This window comes from Giraffa tippelskirchi, chromosome 14, assembly GCF_054371585.1.
Source record: "Giraffa tippelskirchi isolate mGirTip1 chromosome 14, T2T-mGirTip1v1.2.pri, whole genome shotgun sequence".
Classification (NCBI taxonomy): Eukaryota; Metazoa; Chordata; class Mammalia; order Artiodactyla; family Giraffidae; genus Giraffa; species Giraffa tippelskirchi.
In genome coordinates this window covers 58,148,851-58,161,173 of record NC_137288.1, presented here as the reverse complement: position 1 = coordinate 58,161,173, position 12,323 = coordinate 58,148,851, and the positions used below count along the sequence as shown (strand labels likewise).

Genomic DNA, 12,323 nt, shown 5'->3' with positions numbered 1-12,323 from the left:
TTGTTTAAAAAGAAGCCAATTAATTGGATAAATGTCTCAGAATTTCTCAAGCAGCGCAGATATAAGTTTGTCTATATAAGTTACTGAGAATATATGTGAAATAGCTGCTGCCATGTTTTGGGAAGGTTTGTGGGAAATGCCCAAGGACGGACTTTATTTTAAATTCTCGGTTGTGGCTTTCAGGGCCCAGCTGCAGTCCTGGGGCTCCACCCTGACCTCTGGCTCCCCAGGGCTAGCTGTAGAGAGGGCTCTGCCCCAAGTTTAGAGGCTGAGCCTGCAGATTTCTTGATTCTGGGCCCTCCTGGGATCCCACCCTCCCAGCTTCATCAGCCCTGGTGTCTTCTGACGACCTCCAGAAAGAGAGGTCATGAGGAGAGGGTACACCTGGCCTCTCCCCTGGAGGCCCCTCTGCCTTCGTGGCCGAGTCTGGCAAGGAACTACCGTGTTTTATCTTGGTCGTCGCTCTCCCTCTCTCTTTCTCGCCCCACCCCAGTCAGCAGAGGTTCTCTGAGCTGGTGTGAACTGTCAGGTGTGGCTGTAGAAGGCCAGAGGGCCCTTTCCAGGGGTCACCAGCTGTCTTTGTAAAGTGGGCAGAAAAGAGCACCTTGGCTGTATGCACTGCTTCGTGACCCAGGTTTGCCACCTGCCACCTACATGGCTCTGGGCAAGTGCGTTAACCCCCAGAGCCTGCTCTGGATGCTTGTGATGACCACTTATCTGGGCTAGTGATACAGATTAGAAGAGGATATTATGTTTAATGAAATAAGTCAGACAAAGAGTAATACTATAAGATGTCACTTATATGTGGAATCTAAAAAGTAACACAGGGCTTCCTAGGTGGCTCAGTGGTTAAGAATCTGCCCACCAATGCAGGAGACACAAGAGACATGGGTTTGATCCATGGATCGGGAAGATCCCCTGGAAGAGGAGATGGCAACCCACTCCAGTATTTTTGCCTGGAAAATCCCATGAACAGAGGAGCCTAGCAGGCTACAGTTCATGGGGTCAGAAAAGAGTTGGACATGACTTAATGATTAAACATCACAAAAAGTAATACAAGTGACTGTGCATTCAAAATAGAAATAGAATCACAGACATACAAAACAAACTTGTGGTTACCAAAGGGGAGAAGGGAAGGCGCAGAGATAAATTAGGAATATGGGATTAGCAGATATAAATTACTGTATACAAAATGGATAAGAAACAAGGAGATACTGTATAACACAGGGAATTATACCCATTATCTTATAATCGCCATGCTGTATACTTGAAACTAACACAATATTGTAAGTCAACTCTACTTCAATTAAAAAGGAAAAAAAGTGAATAGCTCCATGTAGAGTACTGGGCCCTGAACTTGGCCCGTGACAAGGGCTCAACGGTGTTAGCTGAAGTTGGTATTGTTATTCTGCATGAAGCTGCAGAAGAGACCGTGTTGGCTCAGGCTCCTCTACAATGACAGCATGGCCTGGAGCACCATCTGTTTAGCCTCAGTTTTCTCAGCTGCCAAATGGGGAGAAAGGATATCACCTAGTCACAACCCGAGCATGAACATCAATGAGCTAATGGAAGCAGAAATTCTTTTCAAAATAGGAAAGCAGCTTGTGCTTTCTCGGCTATGCTGTGGCTGTCATTACTGGACACTTCCTCAGGAGGAGGAGAAACGGGCAGGAGAGGGCAGGCCCAGCTGAAGGCCTGTAGCCTTGCTGACCAACTCCAGGGCCACCTCCGTCAATGACTGGTCCCAAAAGGAGTGCGCATGAGGATGTATCCAGAGCATCCTCTTTCTCCTTCAAAGTCACCATGTGGAACCAAGCCCACTTCAAAATGTCATGATGTACTGAAACACGTTCATGGCCTAAATGCTTATACTCCCAGGGTAGTAGAGGTGCCAAGAGTAATCAGCCAACCAGTGATTAAACCAGCGGTCCTGGAGGCAGACCCCCATCAGGTCATCTGCTGGGGAGGGCTGGTTTGCTCTACTCTATTACCTTGACGGGACACCACCCCTCTGCCCCCCACTCCCAGACTTGAGAGCCCCAACAGGTTCCTGAGAGTCTGCCCACTTCTCTGCATAGTAACCTCTGTCCCTGTTGATTCCCAGGTACTTTGAATTTTACGAGGGCCCTTTTGAGTATAACTCCACAAGATGCCTGGAGCTGAGGCACGAGATCTTGGAAGTGAAGGTCCTCTCCATGTGAGTGTGGCTGGGTGGGTGGTGGGTGCAGGGCGGTGCATGGGGGGCAGGCAGGGCAGGGGGGCCGGTGGGGACATGGCCCAAGGAAATAGGACACTTGGTGGATCATGACAGAGCAAGAATTAGGTCTGCCTCTCCGGGGCCTCTGGCATTTGGAGAGCCCTGGAGGGCTGGACGTAGGGTGACTGTTTGTGTTTTATGAAAAATGTCAAGTTTGCAAGGTCACCTCTGGTGACTGCATGTTTCAGTCCCTGGCTAAATTACCAGCCTCCACAATTATCGTCACTGAGCTCTCCTGTTTAGAAATTGAGGAGGGCACAGGAGTGTCTGTCCTGAAATTCAGTACTTTGTGAATTAAGCATTGCCCTCTTGCTATTGCCTTTTAAAAATGTTATATTCATTCATTTTTAAAATATATTTATTTATTTTATCATTTATTTGGCTGTGCCAGGTCTTAGTTGTGGCATGTGGGGTCTAGTTCCCTGACCAGGGATTGAACCCAGGCCTCCTGCATCAGGAGCATGGAATTTCAGCCACTGGACCACCAGGGAAGTCCCCTCATTTTTTAAATTATTATTTAAAGCATATAGCTTTCAAGTGGTACAAAAGGGTATAAAGTGAGAAGCCCCCTTTCCACAGACCTCCCCTCCCTCAGTCTCCTCCTCAGAGGCCACCCGTGTATCTTCATGCACCCTTCCAGAAAGTCCGCATAAACCAGCACCCAAATAGCAAGAGAACTGTGCCCACCCCTCCCCACCCCAGGGCATCACTGTGAGTCTTTTACAACCTGTGCGAGGGAAGACACATTACATGCTGGACACTCACTCACTCCTTCACAGGACTCCCAGGAATTGAGAGAAATCTGTATCCTGTTAATCACGACAAGATGCATGTTGACTTGACAACCGTTACTATTGACCCGTGAACAACGCGGGTTTGAACTGCACAGATCCACGTACATGCAGATGTTTGGCGAGAGTAAGTTCTGCAGTGCTACTCGGTCTGAGGCTGGTTGAATCTGTGGATGCAGAGGAACTGTGGACCTAGAGGGCTGCCCACAAGCCCTGTGCTGTTCAAGGGACAACTGTACACTCGGATGTGGAAGAAATCGGAGCCAGGCAGTGCTGGGCACTTATGTGGACTCAAGGGCCCCTGACAGGATCCTGGCATCATCGTCAGGCCCACAGGCAGGAGCCGCTGCTCCTTTAGCCATTTGACATGATCACATGATCATGCGAGTCATTGAAAGAGCATGGGCCTTGGGGTCAGGCAGACTTGGGGTCTAAAGCCGACTTGGGGCTTAGCAGCTCTGCATGTTTATACAAATTACTCAACCCCTCTGAGTCTTTCCTTTCCTATAAAAATGGGGCCACTATTACCTACTTTCAGGTTGCAGTAAAGATTAGCTGAAATAACACATGTGAAACTATTGTGTTGGCCAAAAATTTCATTCAGGTTTTTCCATATGATGTCACAGTTACATAGCCCAGGAGTGCATGTTATAGCAGCACACATAATAGGTGCTCAATAAATGTGACTGTCATCTCCACACCCCCCCAACCCCTTTCCTTTCTGAAATCAGCAGCAGCAGCAGCAGCAGCTTTGCTGACATTCACAGACTCCATCAGCTTAGTTGTACAGAAAAGTTCCGAGGATAAGGCCAGGTGTCCAGCTGGGATCAGCAGTATTGTTCATGGTCCCTGTTCCGACCAGGGGTCTGGGGTTAAGGCCAGGTATCCAGCTGGGATCAGTGGCATTGTTCGCGGTCCCTGTTCTGACTGGGGGTCTGGGATTAAGGCCAAGTGTCCAGCTGGGATCAGCAGCATTGTTCATGGTCCCTGTTCTGACTGAGGGTCTGGGGTTAAGGCCAGATGTCCAGCTGGGATCAGTGGCATTGTTCACGGCCCCTGTTCTGACCGAGGGTCTGGGGATAAAGCCAGGTGTCCACCTGGGATCAGCTGCATTGTTCATGGCCCCTGTTCTGACCAAGGGTCTGGGGTTAAGGCCAGGTGTCCAGCTGGGATCAGCAGCGTTGTTCACGGTCCCTATTCTGACCGAGGGTCTGAAGCTTCCAGGGTAAGCCCAGGAAGTGCTTCCTCTCCTCTCTGTCCATCCCACCCAGCCCTGAGCGGACCACACCATGGAGGGGGCAAGGAGTTAACTGGGCCAAGAGGATTCCAGACCAGGGGGACAGTGTGTGCAGAGGTCTGGGCCAGGAAGGGCCCGCTGTGTCCAAGGCTCTGAGAGCAGGCCCGAGGGGACACCAGAGCCAGGTTGCTGGAGGGCAGGCAGGGCTGGACCTTGTGAGTCCTGAAGTTCAGGCCAAGATCTAGATTTTATCTCTGTCTGAGGGCCATGGGGCCCGTGGGAAGGTGGGAGGAGTAGGATGTGTTAGGTGTTGGATACGCTCTGCTGAGGAGCTGTGACTTAGTGACAAAGATGGCTGCCCGGCCCCCTGTCAGGAGCCAAAGGTGTAAGCAGAGAGCCTGATCTTTCCTCAGAACTCCAAGATCTTAGGCCTTTAAATGTCTCACCCTGGAAAGCCAGGGCACTGAAAGTATAACTTAAGAGTTCACAAAGGGTGAATAATTAATTTTTAAAATCATGAGATGCAGACAGTTGCTTCATGGCTACCTCAGGATCCAGACAGGAAGCCTGAGAAAGCCTGTAAATGGGTCATCCTTCTGTTACAGCCCACACCCCCTACCCCATATATTTCCTGTGTGTTTGTGTAAGTCCTTGTATTGGTTTGCTGAGGCTGCCACCACACAGTACCCCCGACCAGGGGGCTTAGACAACAGAACTTTATTTCCTCATGGCTCTGGAGGCCGAAGGTCTGAGATCAAGGTGCCGGCAGATTAGTTTCTCCTGAGGCCTCTCTCCTTGGCTGATAAGCGGCCGTCTTCTCTCTCTGTCTTGCAGGGTCTTCCCTCTGTACCCATGTCCTAATTTCCTCTTGTTATAAGGACATCACTCGTAATGGCGTAGGGCCCACCCTGATGATGTCATTTTAGCTTAACCACCTCTTTAAGGACCTTATCTCCAAATGTAATCACATTCTGAGATATTGGGATTTGGGGCTTCAGCATAGGAATTTCAAAGAAGCTATAACTCAGTCCATAATAGTCCTACCAGAGGGACCATATTAGAAGCTCCCCGGGCCCTTAAGGGGCTTCCCTCATAGCTCAGTCTGTAAAGGATCTGCCTGCAATGCAGGAGACCTGGGTTCGATCCCTGGGTCAGGAAGATGCCCTGGAGAAGGAAATGGCAACCCACAGCAGTATTCTCACCTGGAGAATCCCATGGACAGAAGAGCCTAGCAGGCTACAGTCCATGGGGTCATGAGAGTCAGCAACGAGTTAGCGACTAAACCACCATCACCACCGGGCCCTTAGTTTCAAGCCTAAATCTCAAACATAGTGGGGTGTGATGGAACCTCATCCCTGCCCCCTGTCATCTCTTCCCACCCTCTGTCCCTTGTCAGGAACTCGTGTTAGTGGTTGTGGGCCTCTTGTGTTTGGCTCTTTGTGTCTCTGCCTCTGGTGTACCCTCTCTGGTCTCCTGAACTGAGCGGCTGTCCCAGCTGGTGACCTCTGGGCCTTGTCCCTCCCGTCTCTTCCATGTCAGTTGCCCTCCCTGTGGTCCCCTGGAGTCTGGGCCCTTGTGGTGGGGGAAGCAGCCCAGTGGCTCCTTTCCTGAGTCCTCAAGCTGAGGTCAGTGGGCTCCCCCAAAGCTGAAATCAGAAAAGCCAGAGACTGGCCTCTGATCTTAGTGGTTCTGCTGCCACCTGAGCACCTGTGGGCTTCACTGTGGTCCAGCCCAGAGCCAAGAGTGGTGCTCACAGTGGAGACCCTGAGTCATTGGGAAAAGGTTAAATCTCCATCTGCGAATGGAAGGGGCTGGATGGATGTGCCCAGAGGCCCTTCCGGTACATGCATGTCAGCTGGCATTCCATCTGAGGAGACAGGGCAATGTGTGATTCATCTGGGAATGATTCTGATACAAAATTGCTCCAATCAATGATAAAAATCAGTCAACTGAAAAACTCCCACATGGTAAGGGCCTCATTCCCTGACAATGTCAGATACAATGAGGAATGACTCTATGATGATTTGTTGCAAAATCACATTGTCCCTGATACTTGTAAAAATTATTTATGCTTTATTTTAGCCACTCTAGGGCCTCTTTAGTTTTAAGCCAATTGCTGCCCGTGCTTACACACAGATAGCACCATGCATGCCTAGGACCTCACCCTGGGTCTCTTCTGCCACCCTTTCCCCGTCTTTCTGGGGTGGGGAACCCCGACAGAGCCTCGCAGAGACCAGGAGAGAAGCTGGGAGCAGGGCCAGCAGCTCTCTGGGCTGGGACGTTCCTTTGCACCCATGCTTCTCTGAGTCTTGTTGCCTGACCCTCCCCAGGCTCTGGACGTGTCTGTTAGACGAATAAGTAGGTGGATGAGACTTAGGTGGGAGCAGAAGAGGCCATGGAGGAAAAGGGGAAGAAAGAAGGTGGAAGATGAAGGGATGGTCATCATCTCCTGCACACGGCTGGAAAAATCTATTGTTATTATTATTTATAGTAATAAAAAGTGACAGTTTTTGCCCACACCCTCTCCCCCAGCCCGGCTCCTTATGACTCTTGGCTGTTCCTTCTGGGAGTCACCTCGTACCTCTCAGTCCTGTGCATGCCACGGATGCCACGTTTAGTGTCCACTGATGTCCTGCTTTGGTGGGTGAGGATTCCACTCCCGTACCCAGCCCAAACACTCCCCCCACTTTTCCCGGTTGAGGGATCCTGCTATTTTTAGTTCTTCTATCTATAGATTGCCTAGATAACCTATTTCTTGTTCTACCAAATATTGGCAGTATCTGTTTTTCATGGTCCCTGTTCTGACCAAGGGTCTGGGGTAAGGCCAGGTGTCCACCTGGGATCAGCTGCATTGTTCACAGCCCCTGTTCTGACCAAGGGTCTGGTGTTAAGGCCAGGTGTCCAGCTGGGATCAGCAGCATTGTTCACGGTCCCTGTTATGACCGAGGGACCGTACTTTGTTAAGATGAGGGTATCTGGCTTTAGTCATCCGTAAGTTTACCTTGAGAATGTCAAGGCTGATGACATTTACATTCTATTTGTAACTATAGCAAGCCTTTCTTGGGTTTTCTCTATGGGCTGACTCTAAAATTTGAAGATCAGAAAATAGTGATTCCTATTGCCTTTCTTGTACATTTCCACCCCCTCCCCCCTTTTTTTCTGGAGCTTCTAGTCATCTTTTCCCTTTTGAACACTTTGTCTCTATCATGCCCTATTTTTTTCCCCTGCCTCTCCATCAACCAGGCATTCCCCCAAGGGTTTCCCTTCATCCTCTTTATCCATCCTGGACAGCCTGCTCTCTGGGTAGGTTACACACAGTTGTCACTTCCCTTCTCTGCCTCGTAGACTGGATTCACCCATAGCTGCTTCTTTCTTGGTTTACGCCTTCATTTGCTGCTGCCCACGTTCAGGGAAATTCCCCCAAACTGGTGGGTGGAGGGTAATGGTTGGGTCCTCTTGTGTACAAAGGATGTAATTCTCTTACTTGTTGGTTTGGTGGCGTTGGTATTTTAGGTGAAGATTATTCATCCCGAGAATGCTGAAGACCTTCTCCATCATCTTCTAGTGTCCAGGGCTGTCTGAGCACATGGTACTAGTTTTTCCTTTGGATGTGACCTGTTTTCTTCGGTCTGAGTCTTTACAGGTCATGACGGTTCTGGAATATCAGAACCTGGGCCTCAGTATACACACTCATGGAGACCTGTTATTCCAGAGCTCACTGCAAACTCTTGAACTTTCTCTTGGGTTTCTTTATATTTCCTCCTCCAGTTTTCCTCTTCTTTTCTTTCTGGTACCTCTGAGAGTTGTATACTTCTGGATTGCTCCTTGAATAGCTTTTCATCTCATCTTTCCTCTCTTTGCCTTTTGCTTCTACTTTCTGAGAAAATTCCTTAACTTCACCTTCCAATTTTTCTAATGAACTTTTTCCCCCCAGGAGCTCTTTCTTTTTAGATTGTTCTCAGGACAATCGTCTTTTTTATTCCTCTTCTGGAAAACAGTCATGTCTTGGGAGAAAGAGGTTAAGTGCCTGGGATCAACCTTTCATCTTTAAGGTAGTGACCTCTGCATTTGTAAAGCAATTTATAAAATATTTTATACATATTATCTCATTTGATCTTTCTGACAACCTTCGAGATCAACAGGGCAGAAGTTATTGTATCTGTGTTACAGATAAAGCAGCTGAGTCTCAGAGAGATTAAATGACTTGTCTGAGGTCATATTGCCAATTGGGAATGGAACCAGGATTCCAGGCTTGGTGTCCGGGCCCAGATCTTGGTCTACCGTGTGACAAGGCCTTTGGAGGGGCAGAGAATGGGGCCTGGACACTGGTAAGAGTTGAACGTGGGACCCCAGCCTGCAGTGTTGCCAGGGTTGTGTTTCCAGGAGGTGTTTGAGGCATTGGCCAAGCAGGATGCTATGCTGGGGACCTGCAGGTAACAGGGAGCAAGGGAGGGCGGCAGTGTGAGTGAGGGTGCCGCTGTGTAATGGCCCCTCTCCTTTGATGTCACATGAGCTCAAGAGGCAAGAGCTGCTGTGGGAGGTTTGGGAAAGCTGGAAGGAAGATGTCAGGATGAGAAAAGGAGCTCCTTCTGGCTGGCTAAAGCTGCTGGGCAAGTTCCTGCCCCAGGGCCTTTGCACTCACTTTTCTCTCTGTTTGGAATACTCCTTTCCTAGATATTTGTGTGGCTCACTCCTGCATAATTTCAGTTCTGTATGCACTGTTCCCCTCTTCAGAGAAGCCTTCCTGGATCAGCTCATCTGAAGCACTCACTTTTCCATCCCTGCTTCATTTTTCTTTTTGAAAAAAATTTTTTCTTTTTTTGATTGAAGTATAGTTGGTGTACAGTATTATATGTTACAGGTATACGATATAGTGATACCCAGATTTTAAAAATTATACACCATTTTGAGTTATTTTACAGGATTGTCTTTTTTCCCTGTGTTTTACAATATATTATCCTTGTAGCTTCTTGCTTCATTTTTCTTTGTAGCACTCAGCACTCCCTGACATGGCATTATATATCTGGGTTTGTTTGTTTGTTTGGTTGTAATAAGAATATTTAACACGAGACCTACCCTCTTAACAAAATTTTAAGTGTGCAGTCCAGTATTGTCAACTGTAGGCACTAAGTTTTACAGCAAATCTCTAGAACTTATTCATCTTATACAACTGAAAGCTTATAACAACTCTTCATTACTCCTTCCTGGAGGCCCTGGTCTATCCTTCTGCTCTGTTTCTGTAAGAGTGACTATTTTAGTTGCCTCATGCAGGTAGAATCATGCAGTATTTGTCCTTTAGTGACTAGCTTTTTCACTGAGGATAATGTCCTCCAGATTCATCCACGTTGTCACATATGGCGAGATTTCCTTCTTTTTGAAGGCTTCGTAATATTTCATTGTATGTATGGAATACCTTTTCCTTATCCATTCATTTATCAGTGAGCATTTAGATTGTTTCCATATCCTGGTTATTCTGAATGATGCTGCAGTGTGCATACGGGTATAAGCATTTCTTTAAAATTCTGATTTCAATTCTTTTGGATATATACCCAGAAGTGGGATCGCTGAACTATATTGTATTTCTATTATTAATTTTTTGAGGAATCTCTATACTATTTTCCCTAGTAGCCATACCATTTTACATTCCCAACAGTATAGGAGGGCTCCCCTTTCCCTATATCCTTGCTAATACTTGTCGTCTTTTTTTTTTTCTAATAATAGCCATTCTAATAAGTATAATGTGATATTGTACTGTGGTTTTGATATGCATTTCCATGATGATTATTGGTATTGACCATTTGTATGTCTTCTTTGAAGAAATGTCTTTTCAAGTCCTTTGCCCAATTAAGAATCAGGTTCTTTGGTTATTTGCTATTGCTTTGTAGGAGTTCCTATGTATTTTGGATATTAACCCCTTATCAGATATGTGGTTTGCAAATATTTTCTCCGGTTCAGTAGGTTGTCTTTTTACTCTGTTGATTATTTCCTTTTCTGTGCAGAGCTTTCCAGTTTGATGGAGTCCCACTTGTCTATTTTTACTTTTATTGTTTGTGCTTTTGGTGTAGTATCCCGCATATCTGCTTCCCATGTGTAAGGTCTGTGCAGGCAGGGAGTTGTTTTATTCACCACAGTATCTCTAGATCCTGCCATAGCGAGGAATTCAATAACATTTATAGCCTTTATTTGAACTCAGACTTATTGATTCATTCATTAATTTATTGATATACTCAACAAATATTTACCGCTCATCTGCTATGTGCCTTAGCACTGGAGACACAGTCAGGCATGATGCCCTGGCCCGGTATTTACTATTTAGTGGGAATGGTCAGGCAGAAGTAATGACAAGTTATAGGTTTTACAGAAAGGGAAGTGCAGGGGGCTGTGAGTGAGCATCATCACGACAGCTCAGTTTAACAGAAAGTTGTCCAGACAAAAGGTTTCTCCTCTCTTCCTCTCTGTCACTGGAAATTGTGATCTGCCCTTGGAAAAAGAGAAAGAGAGGGGCATTGTGCCCTTGCAATGAGCCCTACTGTGTGCTGAGCTCAGTGTGGGGTTATCTACAGACCTTAAGGAAGTGGTTTCACACCCTCTATAGACAGATGTTCCTTGGAGAACCGTGCAGGCCTGTGGAGTGGGCATTTGAGGAAGGGTGTTTTGAAATGTACCCAGATTTGTTTTGATTACATGTAGTAAGACACATGGACACACAAGACTATCGTGAAGGAGCATGTTCTTATGCTCACAGATCCCTAGAGACAGGAGGCATGACATGCCACTCACGGATGCATGGGGAAGCACCAAGACCAGTCAGGAGGCAGGAGGGGCAAGGGGAAAGCATGGGTGAGACCCTTTATTGTGGTTTTTGTGGGAAGGAATGGACAAGGTGGGATAAAGAGGCTTAGGATTAGCTAGTTTGCATGATTTCAGTGAGCTCGGTGCAGAGGGACTGCCCCTGGTTGTCCAATCCCTAGCTCTGGGCTGATGAGGGCAGGGGGCTAGTGGCTCCATTCATAAAGGAAATGGCTGAGGGTGTGGACTCTGGATTGGTTGGTGTGTACATGGAAGGCAGGCTTGCTGGAGGGTGGTTTGCTATCTCTAGGGGTTCACCAGGCTCCAGATGCCAGAGAATCAAGGGTTTTGCAAATTAGAAAATACAGTGAATACAAAGGACTAGCCCAGGACTTGGCGGAAGGGGGGATAGGAAGGGAGCGTGTTTGGGGATGGTGACACTGTGTCCAACCTGGCTCTTTCATGCACTCTCTGTCCTCCACTCCCAAGGGTGAAGCAGTCGGAGCTGTTCGACAGGTGGAAGAGCCTCCAGATGTGCAAATGGGCGATGAACATCTCTGAAGCCAACCAGTTCAAGTATCTATGACTCGTCTGTCCTCCCCAGCCCTTCTGCGTGTGTGGTTCTCCTGACCACCTCTTCAGATCTCCCTCGTCCTGCCAGGCCAGCCCCTGGGGGCATCTTCCCTGTAGCTGGCCCCGATTGGGCTTTGGAATCTGGCAGTGGGGAGGATCTGACTCAGCACACAGGCTGAGGCTGGCATCTTGCGGGGCGCTGTCCCCCGTGTTCCTGCCCTTAGTCCTGGCAGCACTGGTGCATGGTTGGTGCTGTCGTCTCCAGTACAGCCCCTGATCATGAGGTCTCCAGCTGGCTGGTGCATTAAGGCTCCTTACGCATCTTCCACGGCTTTACCCCACTCCCCACCCTGCCCCTGGGGTAGCTGCTCGAACTCAGTAGTGCTCTCCCTCTCAGAGCACTTCGGCTCCTACAGCCTAGACCAGCCATTGGAGCACGTCTGTACCTTATTCTCGAGCTGCTCTCTAACTGAAATTGACAGATTGTAAGCTCCCAGGAGGCAAGAGCTGTATCTTAGTGTTCTCCTATCTTTGAGAGCTCAGAAGTTAATAGATGTCCAGTCTCCGTGATTAGTGGTAAGCTGTAGAGTCTTCTCTAAAATTCTGTGAGTTTCTGGTATGCTTTTAGTGCAAGAAGACCTTACTGAATGGAATTGACAGGATTCTGGGAATGTGT

General features: G+C 47.9%; 1 protein-coding gene across 3 annotated transcripts in view; it reads left to right on the top strand.

The window, feature by feature from the left end:
- Positions 1-12,323, top strand: part of ST8SIA5 (ST8 alpha-N-acetyl-neuraminide alpha-2,8-sialyltransferase 5) — a 78,324-nt gene that overhangs the window by 46,070 nt on the left and 19,931 nt on the right. For 2 of the 3 annotated variants that reach the window (XM_081563394.1, XM_081563393.1), the window contains 2 exons: positions 2,105-2,197; positions 11,564-11,650. In XM_081563394.1, coding sequence (XP_081419520.1) covers positions 2,105-2,197; positions 11,564-11,650 — 180 coding nt within the window. The remainder of the gene's footprint in view (positions 1-2,104; positions 2,198-11,563; positions 11,651-12,323) is intronic. The other variant, XM_081563395.1, reaches the window with a different exon arrangement.